Source organism: Neurospora crassa, linkage group IV, assembly GCF_000182925.2.
Source record: "Neurospora crassa OR74A linkage group IV, whole genome shotgun sequence".
Lineage (NCBI taxonomy): Eukaryota > Fungi > Ascomycota > Sordariomycetes > Sordariales > Sordariaceae > Neurospora > Neurospora crassa.
This window is the reverse complement of record NC_026504.1, coordinates 496,492-511,589: the sequence shown is the minus strand read 5'-3', so window position 1 is coordinate 511,589 and position 15,098 is coordinate 496,492. Positions and strand designations below refer to the sequence as shown.

Below are 15,098 nucleotides of genomic sequence, written 5' to 3'. Positions count from 1 at the left end.
CAACAGCGCTACATACAAGACCAACCCACATGCTCTTCGCACAGCCCCCAAAACAGCACACTTATTCCACAATTCCGCATCCCTTCACTCTCGAGCCCCCTACTTCCACCCTTCTCTCCTGCCCTCCTCCTCGAGCATCCCGCCCCTGAGGTCTCTCGACGATCTTGGCACCATTGCCAATGACGGGGCTGTGGCTAGCGGTGACCCCAACACCCGTCCACCGATGGTCTGGGAGTTGAGCTTGCGGGTGCGCAGAGCCGCCAGCAAGCCGATGCGGACATGTGACGGCGGTGTCCCAAACCCCTAGCAACAGGAAGCTGTTTCGTCCTTCGCCCGAGTCGGCAACTCGAGCTTCTTTGGAGCTCGGGTCAATGCCCAAGGTCTTCAGATGTAACCCATCTGGGAGCCGTAGCCGGCAGGTGACTGGGCTTGAGGACCGCGGTGCCCTCAACGGGTTTTGCAGGAACGAGGTCATTCTGAATGGTGTAAGGGGTCAAGTTGCCGACATAGCAGGTCGTCTGCCAGGTATGCGCGGCTTCGTAGAGCATTTTGTGGGGGCAAGGTTTCTTGTGAGGGCAAGGCATCTTGGTTGGGATCTGCCCCCCGCAGTGATGCAGGATCCGCCCCCCGCAGTGATGCAGGACCTGTAGTCTGAGGCTGTGTGTTTGATGCCGCACCGCCACCAGAAGAAAAGTGATACGTTGTGGTCTTCTTCTGGTGGCGGAAGTTACCTTGCTGGCCTGGGTAAGAGTCTTTTTTGAGTGTTAGCAGCTGCGCGTCAAGCATGTAGAGGTGTGAACCAGGGAAAGGGACTTACTGCCATAGTTGCTTGAGCGGCAACTCCTACCCCAGGTGCTCAATGTTGATTTCGAGGGGCTCTTCCGGGACCGGCTCCAAGAAGACCGAAGGCGGAGGGGCCCAATGCGGTTGCCATCATTGGAAGTGGCATGTGGAAGGTGCAATGGTGTCCTGGGTACTGACGGGGTATTTAAGTTCCCTTGTCTTTCTGGGATTTTGTCTCATTCTTCCTTTTCCTCCAATCAACCACTCCTCACTCTTGAACCCTCCACCATAAGCACCACCACGGTTTTGGCTGCATCTTGCCGGAGCTCCAACACACTGAAGAGTCTGCCGAACCTGCCTGCCATAGATCCGAAGTAACGGATGGGGGTATTTGAATAAGCATTATGGTCAGGCGGCCGACGAGAACGCTGTTGGGTGTGCTCATGAACTGGCCGGGGAAAGCGAGAGCGTAAAAGATTGCTTTCATGGCGAAAGAGTCGTCATCAGGGAGAGAGATCTGCGGCAGCAACACAGTGGTCCCAAGAGGGCGGCGAAAGGACTTCCTCCTTGGAGGAGCCGGAGTGATCGTGGAAAACGAAGGACTGGCTTTTTGTCCTTTCCATCTCCATTTTCTCCTGAGTGTCCTTGACAACGGACCCGCTGGATGGCGTTCCGAGCATCATCAGGGCTTTTTGTCGTCGCCGACAGGGACGTTCTTCTTGCGCCAAGCAAATCTGATCTCCCTGAAGGCCTTGGTGGTGCCACTGGCGGTGTCCTCTACTTGCCAATGACTTGGGCAGAGCAGTGCCATTGTCCTCGCAGGATGTGGTTTGCATAAGCGCCGAGGGGTAGGCTCTGTGGATGACTGACCGATGGCCAAACTTATCTACAAGCCGCCGGGGATATAGTCGAGGCAACTGCAGCGAACCTCTTGTTCGTGGGAACTGGACTCGGTGCCGTTAGGTGGCCAGCGAAGCTTTGGGTTTGGGATTCGATACCCCGAAATCGGGGAAGGCGGTCTGGTTTGAATGTTCAGTTTGGAGCTATGGCACGTCGTTGGCCTTGAAGAACTTCTCGTCCCTGAATCAGAGTGTCAGCGTCCGCTCAGCTTCACTCTTCAGAGAGTGTGAACTTACTCCTGGCCGTCCATGTTGGCAATGGCGTTCTCGACACCAGCGTCACAGCCGTTGGTCCAATCTTGCAAGGGCCTGTTGTTCACTTGGTTCAAGTCCAAGATGGCATGCTTGACATCCCAGTGGCAGCGCCTGGCTGTTAGCAGCCACTGTTGCCAGTGTATCCAACCTCGCCGCAGGAGTGACAGGGTGGCCGTAGCTGCTGGTGGCTGGTACCGTCCATGGCGCCAGTGGCCGAATGTCATTGATTTCGGCATCAGCATCGTTGGTGTAGCTGACGAAGTCGAAGCCCCTCCCTCAGCATGCCATCGGGCCAAGGGAGGAGCTTCTTGGCGCCATGGACGGTGTGGACTAAGAGCATGTTAGTATTCTGAACGTGAGTTGATTGAAGCGGTAGTATCATGCAACTTACGGACAACGGGGATCCCGTAGGCGGGGGCAGTGGAGCGGATGTAGTGAGTCGGCTTCTTCGTCAGCCGCGCCCGCGCGAGCGGAAGCATTATTCCCTTGACGTCGGCGCCCGCATCGGGCTGCTCAGGAGGAGTCGCGACGACCGGGAAAGTGGGACTAATTTGAATGATGAGGGTCAGTCGTGAGCAGATCCTGTGTTAGTGTCTTGAGGGCATACTGAGATCAGGGAAGGCATAGTGACGGGAATGTGTAGAGGTATGATTTCGGTGAGTGAATAGCGATACGTTGTTTCTTGTTATTGGGACATGGGAGAGGTAGCAGATGCCTTACGAACCTTTGTGAGAGTGGTGATGAAGGTGACTCTAATTTAACTCATGATGGTGAACATGAGAGAAAACATAAGGTAGGTAAGGAAGAGGGAAGATGAGGAGGAGGGGGAAAGGGACAAGAAGTAGAAGTGAGTGGCAGAAATTTGACATACCTCTGGTCTCATAACTGATGGAAACGAGAAAAGATGAGCGGGGTAGATTCCAATAAGAAATACTTCTGTGTGAGTGAAACGGGAGAGTCTAGTGGTCACGAGCAAGGGCTAGACCGTCAACACACCAGTGCAATTTTCTGGCTCACTGGCACCTATGGCCTTCAGTAAGTAATCTGCAGGCTACCAACGGGAGCCACTGGACACTCATAAAGGTAGCCAGTGGACTACATGCTGGAGCAGCTGGCAAGCCACAGAGGTAGACAGAGCCTCATCCAACACTCACACCAACCAGGCGACCAGGCAACCACCACCGGCCCACCACCAGCCCACTACCATCCCATCAGATGACCGGGCAGCCAGTGTACCTCCACGTACCTCGTCTCCTTCCCCAGCCTCTACCCCTCCATCCCTCCTTCCATCTAACCCTCCTTTCCTCATACCCCTCGATCCCCCCCCTTCTCCTCTCATACCGCTCCTTCTTCCCCTCCCTCCTTCCATCCTTTTCTTCCTTCTTCGTTTACCTTCTACCTATTCTTCGGTCCCGAGGCCGGGACTACCCCTAGCTTAGACTCCCTCCCAGCCTCTCTCGGTCCCAGGGGTGCAAGTTGAGACCAAGTCTAGGTACTAACCCAGGGAAAGCAACAAGCCAGGGAACAGCAAAAGATACCTCTACCGGGTTTGACATTCGCCGTCAACTGTCAGTGCCCTTTTGCTCCTTCCATAGGTAGTCGAAGTCATCTATCTGCTCGTGCCTTTATCGTGGCTGGTGTATGTGTGCTTTTTCCGTGGTACTCGGTTGCGGTTGTGGTGTAGTGATGATTGGGACGGGAAAGGGGTACATGCACTTCGAGTGTCCCGTTGAATGTAGCCCTTGGCTTCGCTGTGAGACACGCCTTCGGTTGAGACTTGGTTCGTGTCTGCCTCTGACAGGGCAGTAACAAGCTTGACAGTTTGTGTTCTTAGCATTGGGGCTTGTTCAGATGTGCAGTGTAGACGAGGTATCTCACGGGCACCCTGCTGATGGATTGCGCTCTTTAGTATCTGCTGCCATAAGATGTAGATAGAGGCATGTTTCACTTGTCAGGTGTGTGGCCAATATGCCTGGGGCTGTTTGGTGGCTGAAGCTCATGGTGTTGGCCGAGACTCAAACGGGCACATTTACTTGGCCTTTTCTGGTAGACAATGTCCTTTCCACTTCCAAAGACAACGCTTCCACCTCTAGGCTTCCTTCTATCCATGTCGACGGAAGTTTCCTCGAAGCCTATGTTGCCTGCGTCGACATTCCACTATTGACACATTGATCGAAACACCACGATTAAATATCATGGTTCCGCAAACGGAGAAATAACCTCTATTTGTAAAGAGATTGATGGGGAGATTATAGCGACGGTTGTATGTTCAAGATATCGAAGCTCAGGGGGGAGTGTCTCGTCAATGAAGAGTCGGGTGATATTTACAGGTAGAGATCGTGGAGTTGCAAAGTCACATATTGACACAGACATCCTTCAGCTGAGCAATCTGGAACTCCCCGTGACTGTTCATGCAAGTGGTGTTGTGTTCTATGTACAAGGATCACCATACATCATGCATCATGCACCATGCACCGTTGAAGCAGCCCCCCTCGGCTCGTCCTTCCGACAATTTCCACTACAACCTCGTGTTCTAACCTTTGTCAAGCCTTGACCGGCTTCCAGGACAGCGGGCGGTTTCTATCAGCGGGACCACCCTACAATGATTTTTACAATCAGATGCTTGATCGCATGCCGACGACGCAGGTCCTTCGAGAAGACATCAATCATGGCCATTCCATGTCGAAAGCGGGGACGGTCGTCCTTCTCCTCTTGTGCCATGATTGCTTCAATTTCTTTTCTTGTTCAGAAGCTAGAGGTCTGTATATTCCAAGCCAATCTCCGTTCCCTCTCTTCCAAATTTCTGCAGCGAGCACCAGCAAAAGGGCCGATCGAGGTCGAGTGGCCTCGGTGGCGCGCGAAGCTTGTTACAAGGCAACTTTGGCCTTGCCGTTGTCTACCTAGAAACACAAAATCTCAGTCTCTTTCATTGGCAGAGGAACGAGAATAGAGCCACTACGAGGGGAAAAACATCAAGAGAATGAAATCAAAGTCAACGTACCTTTACTCTGTCAAATTGACAAGGACCTAGTGATATGACTGGGCGCAGGCTGGAACAGGCTGGGAGGAGTTTTGTGGGCTGGGCTTTTTGGCCTTGCTGGCCGGCTTCTGCGAGGCCGAAGCACCGGAGACGCCCCTGGCGGCGCAGGGAAAGCGACAAGTGGTCTGAAGCCCGGTAGGGTTGACTGAGATCAGGGGAGTCAGTTGCCCATCGAACCGCGAAGCAATTCAAGACGCGGGGAAGGATGGGGAGGGGTGAAGATACTGTGACAGTAGGCGTCCAAGGATGGGCTTTGACAAAAGAAAAATGGCACGTACATTGTCGGATTCAGGCAAAGTTGCTGTTGCGCGCTGTTGCTTCTCTTGCTGTTGTGGTGCGTTGATTTAGGTTTGAATGATGGTGATGGTAATGGTGATGGTGATGGTCGTGGTGATGGTGAGTGATGGTGAGTGATGGTGGGAGAGTGAGAGATGTAGGCCACGGGAAAGAAAAAGAACACCAAGAGAAGATCAAGACGCGGGGTGTCAGGGAACCCAACTCGCTTTAATACTGGGCCTCGTGTGCCGTGTGCTCGTAGAGTGACCCACGGTCTTACCAAATCAAGCCAGCCAGCCTTCCCAGCAGCCAACCGCTTGTAGAAAGCAGTTTGGAAAGACTCTCACGGAAGGAGCCCAGCAGAAGCAGGGGCAGGCAACAACCGAGTCCCGTCCTCAAAGTCTCGCCAGCTCATCAGGAAGAGGTACGTACCCGGTACTTGACCCCCCAGTGTCCCCGTCCCTCTCCATGCCTTGGGGTATATGTATTAGGTCTTTGTACCCCTTTTACAACAACAGACAACAGCCTGGTTGGCGTAGTGGTATAACGCGTGCACTTCAGAACTTTGTGCTGAGGGCTTGGCACCCCCGAGGACGCATGTTCGAACGAGGGGCGGTCTGGCAAACCGCAGTACAAACCAATGTGGTGCAAAACCTGGGTTCGAATCCCAGACCGGGCAATTTCTTTTTTTCTTCCTTTTTTTCCATGTTCACTTTCTGTTGTTCCTTTGCTTTTTGCTTTTGTCATGGCCTTGAGGCTGTCTGTTCGCTGTTCGGTCATGTTGCCAGCTCCTTTTCTGGCTGCACATGGCACAGGCTGGGGCTCCCCGCGTGTTCGTTTCAACTTTTTTTTTTCCTTTTTTTCTGGCCCTTTTTTTTGGGGCGGATGACATTGAGTATCAAAGGGGACACTGGTAGAGATGTACTTCAGTGTACAGGTATCTTTTTAGATACCTCTAGCAAGGAGTGAATGTTCCAGTACATTAGGAGAGGGCGGTGGTTGATACCTATGGACAGGTGACATTATCTCCCTTCAGGTATACCTCCAAATGTCAAAAGCAACACGGCCAGAACTCGACCAGGCAGTGGACGCATGCCCCAGTGCTTGACAGGACTTCCCTTGGGTCACTAGAGGTATTACAGCACATTCTCCTACTCGTCTCCTTCTTCCTCGGCACGTTTGCCCTAGGTCCCCGGTCTTTTGACCATGGCCGCAACCCGCATGGAACAGTCCTGCAAGATTCTGTTCCAAATGACAGGCCTCATCAAGACAAGTCAAGGCGTCAAAGGGATCTTAAAACGTATTGGATCTGTTTCTCCGTCTAACAAGCGGCATACGTGACTTCAATTTAAGGTAGACGTATTGAACTCATTCAAGAGGATTTGCTCGCATCTTGATACTTACTATCTAAATTTGTTTTCTCGGTACCAACCTAGAGGTAGGTAGGTACCTAAGTATCAACCCCACATCCCTCGGGCTTGTTGTAAGAGAAGTTGTAGAGGTAGGTAGTCTGTCGCCCAAATCGCATTTGCACACCCACCAAAGAAAGGAAGCACCTACTTTAGAATACTAACCCAACCACGGCTCTATCCGGTTCATAGACGACCATACCTCTATCAAAGACAAACCCATCCACTACTTCATCAGTGCGTGCGGATGAAGTGAGCAAGAACACCAGACTTGAAAGGTCGAAACCGGGAAGCTGGGCCGAACCTTGGGCTTGGGAGTTTGTCACTCCGTCATCGCATTCACAACTGGAAGTTTCATTTGTGATCCGTAAATCACTTCCAAGGAGAGTCAAGCGAATGGAAATACGTGTCTTTATCTAGGTAGGGGACGGATCATAAAATTCATCATGTCAATAAAAATCTCGCAATGTTCAAGTCGTTGTCTCAGAAAGCGATTCGATTTCCAAGTTGAGAGAGCTATGAATTGCTCTTTGACTGCAGGCCACCTCCCTCCCAGAAAGAACTCCACCGCCCGTCACCCCAACCCTGCACAACCACTGGTTCAAAAGATCCTCCCAAGCTTCCTCAGTCCAGTCCAGTCCAGTCCTTTTATCACCACGGGCAGTTGTACGTTGTGCGCTTCAAATTCAATGCCAAAGTGCTTGGTTTCCTCGCTACTCCTCGTAGACCTTATCCAGGCGGAGCATACCTAGGTTAGGTGAACTCTGTAAAAAACCAATGTGAGTCTGCCCGTGTTTGGTGTGTCTCTTCACCTACCTAGATAGATCCCAGTGGGCGGCGGCCAAGTGGAAGCTTCCCAATTGCCTAGCAGGTACCTATGTTCGTCAATTCCATCGGTGGGGGGAGGGGGGCTCCATTACCGTCCGACGGGTTGTTGTTCCATTGTATTGTTCCATGGGAAGGGGGCTCGACGGCGGAGAATTACCTTGAGGAGGTAAAATAGGTAACGACGTTCGGCGGCACGAGCTGTGATTGGGGAGAGAGAGGGGGAGTTAGCAAGTGTTGTAGCGTACCTACCTACGTCTACTTCTACCTAAGTAAGGTAAGTAGAGGTAGGTAGGTAGTTGGGAGGAGTTGAGGGAAAAAGGCTTTTGCCGTGCCTACTTCTAGAGGTAAGTTGCTTTCTTCTGCGCTTGCGGCCGTGACGATTTGCAATTTGAAAGTTCCTGCGACCGCAAGGGGCTGGGGAAACTGGAATGCATCGATGCAGGACTGGGACATGCAAGACTTACATTGTCGAGCGCAGGTGGTTAGTAATACAATACCCAGTAGGCCTTTCCATTCCAAGGAGGTTTGGCACAGCCGGGCTGGAGGCACTTTGAGAGCATCGTAGGTACCTGTTGCTGTTGCTATTGTTGTTGATTGATAGAGTGTTGACAGTCTTGGAGGAGGCTGGGAAGGCGATCCCAGCGAAAAAGGCTTCCTGGTTTTGGGGTTTTGTGACGGATGGGGATTGAGGGGAGAGGCAGAGCCGAAACATCCTGCTTTTTGGAGTTTTGTGACGCAAGTGAAGAAGAGAGGAAATGCGGGAACCAAAAACATCCTGCTTTATAGAGGTACACAGGAAGGGAGTGTCGGTGAATGGAAGCGCCGGCAGTCAATGGGATCAATGTCGAGCCAAAGCACGGCCGGCCAAAAGAGGTGGATGCCAGGTGGCGACCAAACAGTGACAGAGGTGGTGGCAGAAGTGAATGTGGAACAACAAGACAAGACCACGATGGCCAGTGCTACCCCTGGCTGTTCCAAAACTCCAAGTGGCCGACAAACTAAGCCACCCCTCCAAGTGGTGCGAGTGTCTGAGTCGGTGGTGACAAAGTCAACTCCCAAGAGCCAAGTCCACCAACTCCAGTTTTCAACAACCGGAACGGAAGTGGCAGGCACGACCATAAACCTAGGTCTTCTCCCAGGCCTCCACGCTAAATTCCATGAGCACCTAGTAGGTGGCTATATCTATAGGAAAATAGAGGTTTGATATGCCAAGGACAGGTATATAGTACATCTACATCTACCTAGAGGTGCCCAAATGTAGCAGGGAGTCTACAAAAACGACCAAACTCCGCTAAACGCCGTTGAACAAAGGACAAAGCTATGTCCTCGTGTGCTGATATGCTATTTATACATGTTCATCCATCTGTACTCCGCACTCGTACCACCGTATAGTCATACTCCGTAGTCATACTCCGTAGTCATACTCCGTAACATGCTACATCGATGCAATCCTATTCCGCTTAGTAGAGGTAGTTCGGGTATCCTTCTCTTCCCAAACGACCTCGCCAAGTGGTATCTCCCCCAACTTGGTCATGCAGTACTATGCCCATGACCCACACCCCATCCATAAATGCCAATGTTCCTTGATAAACACTCCCTAAGCGCTCCCTCTCATGGAACTCAGCATCATGGCTGCCTCCTGCCTCAACTGTTCCTCCGCCGACCACCCCGGCGGCCACCGACCTGGTCCCGCGCCAGGAGCCGGCCCCGGTCCAGCCATCGACCCCGGCTCAGCCCCCATCATTTGCTGCCGCTGCCCGCCTTGTCCCAGCGGTGGTCCCTGCTGCCGTATCTCCTCCAACCTCTGCTGCTGCCAAGCCTGAAAAGGCGTATAAAACCTCGCTGGAACACCCCTTGCCGGAAGAACTGTCGAAAACGGCAGTGTCGATGGTACTGGAGCTCCTTGTACTGCCAGCTGAGCAAGTGCTGCCGCGCCGAGGTCACCCCCCATAGGCAAGCGTTGACGGACACGGCGAGCGGCTTCCATCCAGGGGTCGTCTACTTCGACTTCTGTCTCAAGCGCGGGCGTGGCCGCCAGTGCGGGTTCTTGGATGCCTAGGCCCATATTCTGTTCCTGTTCCTGTTCCTGCGAGGGCTGCTTTTGCGCATCCATGGATGGCCGGAAAAACATATCGAGAGCGGTGGTACTCCAATACCTAGTTGGGTAGTTCGCGGGGGAAGGGCCTTGCTGATACTGGGACGGAGGCTGCTGTTCCTGTTGATCCCCCCACCTAGGAGGGAAACTCAGTTGCGACGCGAGAGGATCCGAGTAGAAGAAAGGGTTGCGGGCTTGATTGGTTGGCTGCCCATGTGGCGGGACCTGCTGCTGTTGCTGCTGCTGACACAGTTCTTGTTGGTCTGCCGGCGGCTGTCCATGTTGCTCTTGGCCTGGTGGTTGGTTCTCCTGGTCGTTGTGTCCCTGCGGTTGATGCACCGAGCCCATCCTACCTCTCGGTCCGTTCGAACCTAATGGCGGGCTGCCAACATTAGGACTCAACACGTTCTCTGACAACGGTCCGGGTGTATCGAACTTGGGCTCCAACACCTGCAACTTAAGCAAGCCATTGGCGGGTCCAGTCTTACTCCTCTTTCTGCCCCCCTTGGTGACGGTTGAACCTCGGCTTGGAACGGTAGTCTGGGCATTGTTGAGGTTCCTCATATTCAGGGGCGGTAGCTGGTGTTCCTTGGGGGTCTCAGTTTGTCTCGGCTGCGGACTGGAAGCGCGAGTGGAGGCGCGAGACTGCGAATTCGAAGCAAGCTCATGGTACCTAGCGATCAGCCGATCAGTCTCTTCGAAACCGGCGTCATATTTGTCAACTACCTCAACAGCGAGGTTGGCGAGAGGTTTGGGTGTGAAGATTGCGGTTGTATGTATCGCTGTATGCGGCGGTATGCTAGCACCGCTGTTGGTTCGGTTTCGAGGGGCCTGCGGTTTGGGTTTCGGCAGCGCTCGGTTCTTGGGTATCGTTGCTGGCGGTAAGAGTTGAGTCTGTTGCGGCGCTGGAGGCTGAGGAGGCTGAGGAGTCTTGGAGCGCTGACGCTGAGGCGCCTTGAATGGGATGTTAACCGGGACGGCAGTAGCATGGGGGTGATGTGGTGGTGGGAGAGCGACCTCTGTCCCGTTTGTATCGAGAGAGACGCGGGTCTCGACACCCCGTATCATTTTCCATGTGACATTCCGTTTTCGCTTGCGAGTCTTAACCGCCGCGGTGATGGAGTCGGCTTCAAGGTCCACCTGGATTTCGTCCTGCTCTGGAACGCTGCGACCTGCATCACTGGCAGACACTTGTACCGCTGGTTGGCTGTCCCGGTTAGGCTGAGGCTTCTTTCCAGCCGCTGCTTTTGGTTTGTCGTTCTGAGAAGCAGTAACCTTTTTCTTTTTGGCCTTCGACTTGTCCTTGGTAGTCGTCTCAGCAGGAACAGGCACTTGCTTTTCCACTTCTCTTTCCAGATTCCTGATGACTTCCAAGTTGCTCATGATCCTCCAAACCAGATGTGCCGCATTGTTCTTATGATCGCGTACAGACGCCGGTCGTTTCGCATCGGGGTTAAGTTTGGGTTCCCTCGGGGCTCTCGTGGGTCGCTTATGAGCAGTCTTTGTGACAGGTGCCGGCGGTGGCGGCATCTCAACCTCGATTGTTCCGGTTGACTCCTGTTGCTGTCTCATCTCCTCCGGAGTTACCTTGTGTTTCTTCAAGGCACTCAGGGCCTCGATGGCGAACTGGTCCTGGACCGTGTTTGCTGCCTCGACCAGTGCTTTCAGCCCCTTGTTGTCGCTTTCCCTCCTCCTGTTTGATGTCGGAGGCTCGTCGGTCTTGTCAGACTTGTCCTTCTCGGCATTGTCCTTGTCCACTGCCTTGTCCTTGTTGGTAGTCTTGTCGGCTGCTTTGTCGGCGGCCTTCTCAGCCTTTTTCTTGCTAGTCTCTCCACCACCACTAGTTCTGGCCTTGCTAGCCTTGGCCTTCTCCTCCTCCGGCAGAACCGTGCCAGGCGGCAACCACAGCGCAGGCTTCCTAGTCTGGAGATCTCCCACCCAAGCGTCACAATCCCATTGCACCCAGAAATCAAGAACATCCGACCATACACTGTCAGGGGGCTTGGTAAAGTTGACAAACACCACTTTGCCTCCCTTGTCATGGACAGCCTTGGCAAACTCCTTCACCAACACCTTTAGGCCATGGACTCGCATGCTGGTGCCGAGAATGAGAAGCATATCCGGTCCGAGAGAAAGGTCGTGTTGCACCAGAGGACTGATGAGGTGAGCATGTGGGTGCTCTTCGCCGTACAACACAATATCCGGGCGAAGCTTGCCTACTCCCAGCGCTCGTTTGCCCCGTTCCTCTCTGGCTGCCGTCGCACCAGCACAGTGGGGGCAGGTCGGTTGCCGACCAGCTAGGGTATCCGCCTGTCGATCAGCATCATCCCATGAGGCGGTTCGGGCGCAAACGAAGCATCGAAGCTCGGCCAGGGATCCGTGGAGGAAAACGCATTCGACACCGCGGTTAGGGGCGGCCGGTTGCGAAGATGTATCCTGCGAAGCCTCGGGTTGAGAAGCCGGCGGTTGACTAGCTGGCGGGCACTCAGTCTCCTTTTGTCCCTGACTTGACGAGGGGCGGTCCTCTTCCTGGCTTTGATCTGCATCCTTGGGCCGGCTACCTGCAGGCTTTCGCGTCGAAAAACGGTAGCGGCTACCGGCGCCAAGTTCGAGGGACGTGGCCAGACCGACGCGTTCCTCCAGCTGGTCGATGTTTTGGGTGTAACAACGGACCAGTTTTCTGCTGTCACGGAGAACACTGACGAAGTGGTGGCTGGTCGTTGGCTCGGCGGCGCGCACCTTGTGGCGAAGGGTGGTCGCAAAGGTGTAGAAAACGGATGTCTTGACGGGACACGACCAGATCTGGGCGTCAAAGAGATCCTTGCCCTTCATGTTGGGTAGCGTGTTCTTGGACGAGAACGACGATTGGGACGTCAGGAAAGGTGTAGAGACGGACGATGGATCTTCACTGTCGGAGTCAGACGAGGAGATACTGCCACTGCGGGAAGAGCCCGAAGATGAGCTGTCACGGTAGGGATCGAGTAGAACCGGCGGAGGCGAGGACAAGGGCGAGGAGCCCAGGCCGCGGTCGTCGCGCAGATGGGAGAAGTCGAGGGTGGGCGGAGAGGTCTGGAAATGGGGAGGGCGGTCTGAGGGCTGTCCATTATTGCTGGTGATCTTGGACTGAGGGGTGGTGACTGTGATTGAATCGTGTATCTTTTCCTCCGCTACTGCGCTCGTACCAGGTAGCTCGGAGTCGCTCACGTCTTTTCCGGTGGCGTCTTGAGGGTCGATTCGCAGTCGTTTCGCCGGTCGATTAGCAGACGTCTCGGACTCTTGGGAAGCATTCTGCTTCTCGGCGGCGGCGGCATCGAACTGAGCTTGGATCAGGGAGTAGAGACCATTTTCGGATCGAAAGTCCTGCGGTGTTGGGAGGGCTATTAGCAGGAGAGGGGGCGCGCGTTGTTTAGCTGCCGAATGCTACTCACGGGAATGCCCGAGTTGGTGCTGATTCCAGCGCCCGTGATGACGACGACCTTCCTGGCCTTGTAGAGGGAATTCGCAATTTCCTGAAGCAGTGCTTCCGAGTTGGGCTCGACGTGGGTTGTAGGCATGGTCGGCCGTCGGTAGATGGTGGTGGTGGTGGTGGTGGTTGTAGGTTGTTGTTAAAAACTCTAACAGCCACCGACAAGCAGACGCCAGGACGACAAGACAGGCGACAACAGGCACGGTCGTCGTCCAGCGGGTGCGCGTGTGATGGCAGAGAGATCCGAGGATTAGAGCGTCATTGCTTGGTAGGTGGTGGTGGCTGGTGATGTAAGTAGGGTGACTTGTCAATGGCTCGTCTTTTGCCTTGGCTGTGGTGTTGACCTCGCTCTTTCGTCGTTTTCTCGCTGGGGTGGGCAGACAAGTAACGCGTCGGGAATATCGATGTTGACGCCGCTGGCTGGTCTGACAGATGACAAGGCTCGTCGACTCGACTAGTAGGGATGATGATGATGGCGGGAGAACCCTCTTGTGTGCGGTTGGGGCTCACATTGACTGGAGTGGTGGTGGTGGTGGTGGTGGTGTCGTTGCAATGGACCGATGGCAGTCAGTCTCTCGAGTGACGGGCACTCAGTCAGTCAGTCAGTCTGGTGACAATGGAAGTCCCGGTTGTAGAATCTTTTGTTGACTTCTGTGTGGTCAAAGTGGATTCCAAGTCGTCGATTTTGTGGATCGCGGCCGTTAGTGGACATCCACATGAGGTGACGGCGTGCTGGAGGTACCTGAAGCCACTGTAAGGAGAGTGTTACAGCGCCCTAAATGCTGCCATGGCACACGCGGGGAGTCCCGTCTCCACTTTACCTAGCAGGGTTCCATGCTTCACTGGGCACAGAACCTCCAGAATCATCACAGGGCAGCAACCAATTGAGGGGCGGGCACACACCCGACCGTGCACCCCTGGAACTAAGTAGAGGCTGGGCCCTCCGCCGGCTTGGCGCCTGCCTGCCTGCCGCCGTGACAGGCCGGATTCCATTTGCTTTTGACGGCCGGGCTGGAGGTCAACTCTCTGGCCGATGTCTCACTTGTCTCCTTTTCTACTCCTTGACGTCTTCGTTCCACCAAAGATGAATTCGAACCAGCTTCTAAAGTCTAAAACTTCGAAGAATGCGTCTTAATCAATACTGGGCGGTCTGGTCCTTTACACTCTACTACCCTCTGCCATGTCCTGAACAAGGAACAGCAGCAAACAAGGAGGAGCAACAATGATGATTGCTAACAAGTGTATCACTTCACCGGACCTTCTTCTTTGAATGCTTTACGGACAAGGCGGAGGTCGAATACAATGGGACATCAAGTTTCAGCTGAATTTGTAATCCATGACTGGCATATATACACCAAGCAAAACTGCATGTTCCTAACGACTCAACGACGATCGCCATGTTTGTTGATTTACAGGGGGGTTGCCGCAGCAACTATCATGATAATCCCAGCTCGCTAGCTAACCCCCCATATCAACTTACAGCCTTGTCGGCAACGGAGAAACACTCAAAGTCACACAAGAAGTTGAAGAGGGAAAATAAAAATTCAGGATGGAAAAGCTGATCGGGAAGATTTACATCTCAAGTCCCGATCTCCTTCTCGACATTTATCCGCTTATTTCTACGGCTACGGACCCGTTCCGACATGGAACTCCAGTCCAATTACTCCTCTCAGTCTTTATATACAGCCTCGGCCTCAACTCACTACCTAGGTACCCTATCATCCGCTTTCTACAGGACTCGCACTTCTCTCCACGCCCATCAACTCGATACTTTCATTGAGGTAGGTATTCATTAAAAAAACCCCCCCCCCCTCCCTTCAGTGCTACTTACTACCCGTACCGCACATCATCCCCTGCTGCGCTCCGTCTGTGGAATCATAGAAACTACTACCTACGTAGGTACCCGCAAAGTTGAATGATATATGTAGGCCTGATTGGGGTTTCCGCGGTAGTCAGTGGTCAGTTGACTGCCCTCTTGTCAGTACGCCATTTTGTTTAAACCCGCTCGGGTCGGTCAATATATGTGCTGCTCCCTGAATGCAACTGG

The 15,098-nt window shown here is 53.6% G+C and overlaps 2 protein-coding genes and 1 non-coding gene across 3 annotated transcripts; 1 reads left to right on the top strand and 2 right to left on the bottom strand.

Moving 5' to 3' along the window:
• Positions 1 to 61: 61 nt before the first annotated feature.
• Positions 62 to 3,144, bottom strand: NCU04860 (hypothetical protein; the record flags this gene model as incomplete). The annotated part of the gene is made up of 8 exons (XM_954024.1): positions 62 to 476; positions 701 to 752; positions 818 to 976; positions 1,138 to 1,443; positions 1,674 to 1,802; positions 1,920 to 1,991; positions 2,329 to 2,483; positions 3,092 to 3,144. 8 exons carry the CDS (start codon positions 3,142 to 3,144, stop codon positions 62 to 64), a joined length of 1,341 nt encoding a protein of 446 aa, XP_959117.1.
• A 2,633-nt stretch (positions 3,145 to 5,777) lies between these two features.
• NCU15139 lies at positions 5,778 to 5,932 on the top strand. The gene has a single exon. It is a non-coding gene; the product is annotated as a tRNA-Leu (tRNA).
• A 2,745-nt stretch (positions 5,933 to 8,677) lies between these two features.
• On the bottom strand, positions 8,678 to 13,645 carry nst-4 (Hst3p). The gene is made up of 2 exons (XM_954023.2): positions 13,014 to 13,645; positions 8,678 to 12,945 (listed from the first exon to the last, which is right to left on the bottom strand). The coding sequence occupies exons 1-2, from the start codon at positions 13,137 to 13,139 to the stop codon at positions 9,088 to 9,090; spliced, it is 3,984 nt and encodes a 1,327-aa protein (XP_959116.1). The 5' UTR covers positions 13,140 to 13,645; the 3' UTR covers positions 8,678 to 9,087.
• Positions 13,646 to 15,098: the final 1,453 nt, after the last annotated feature.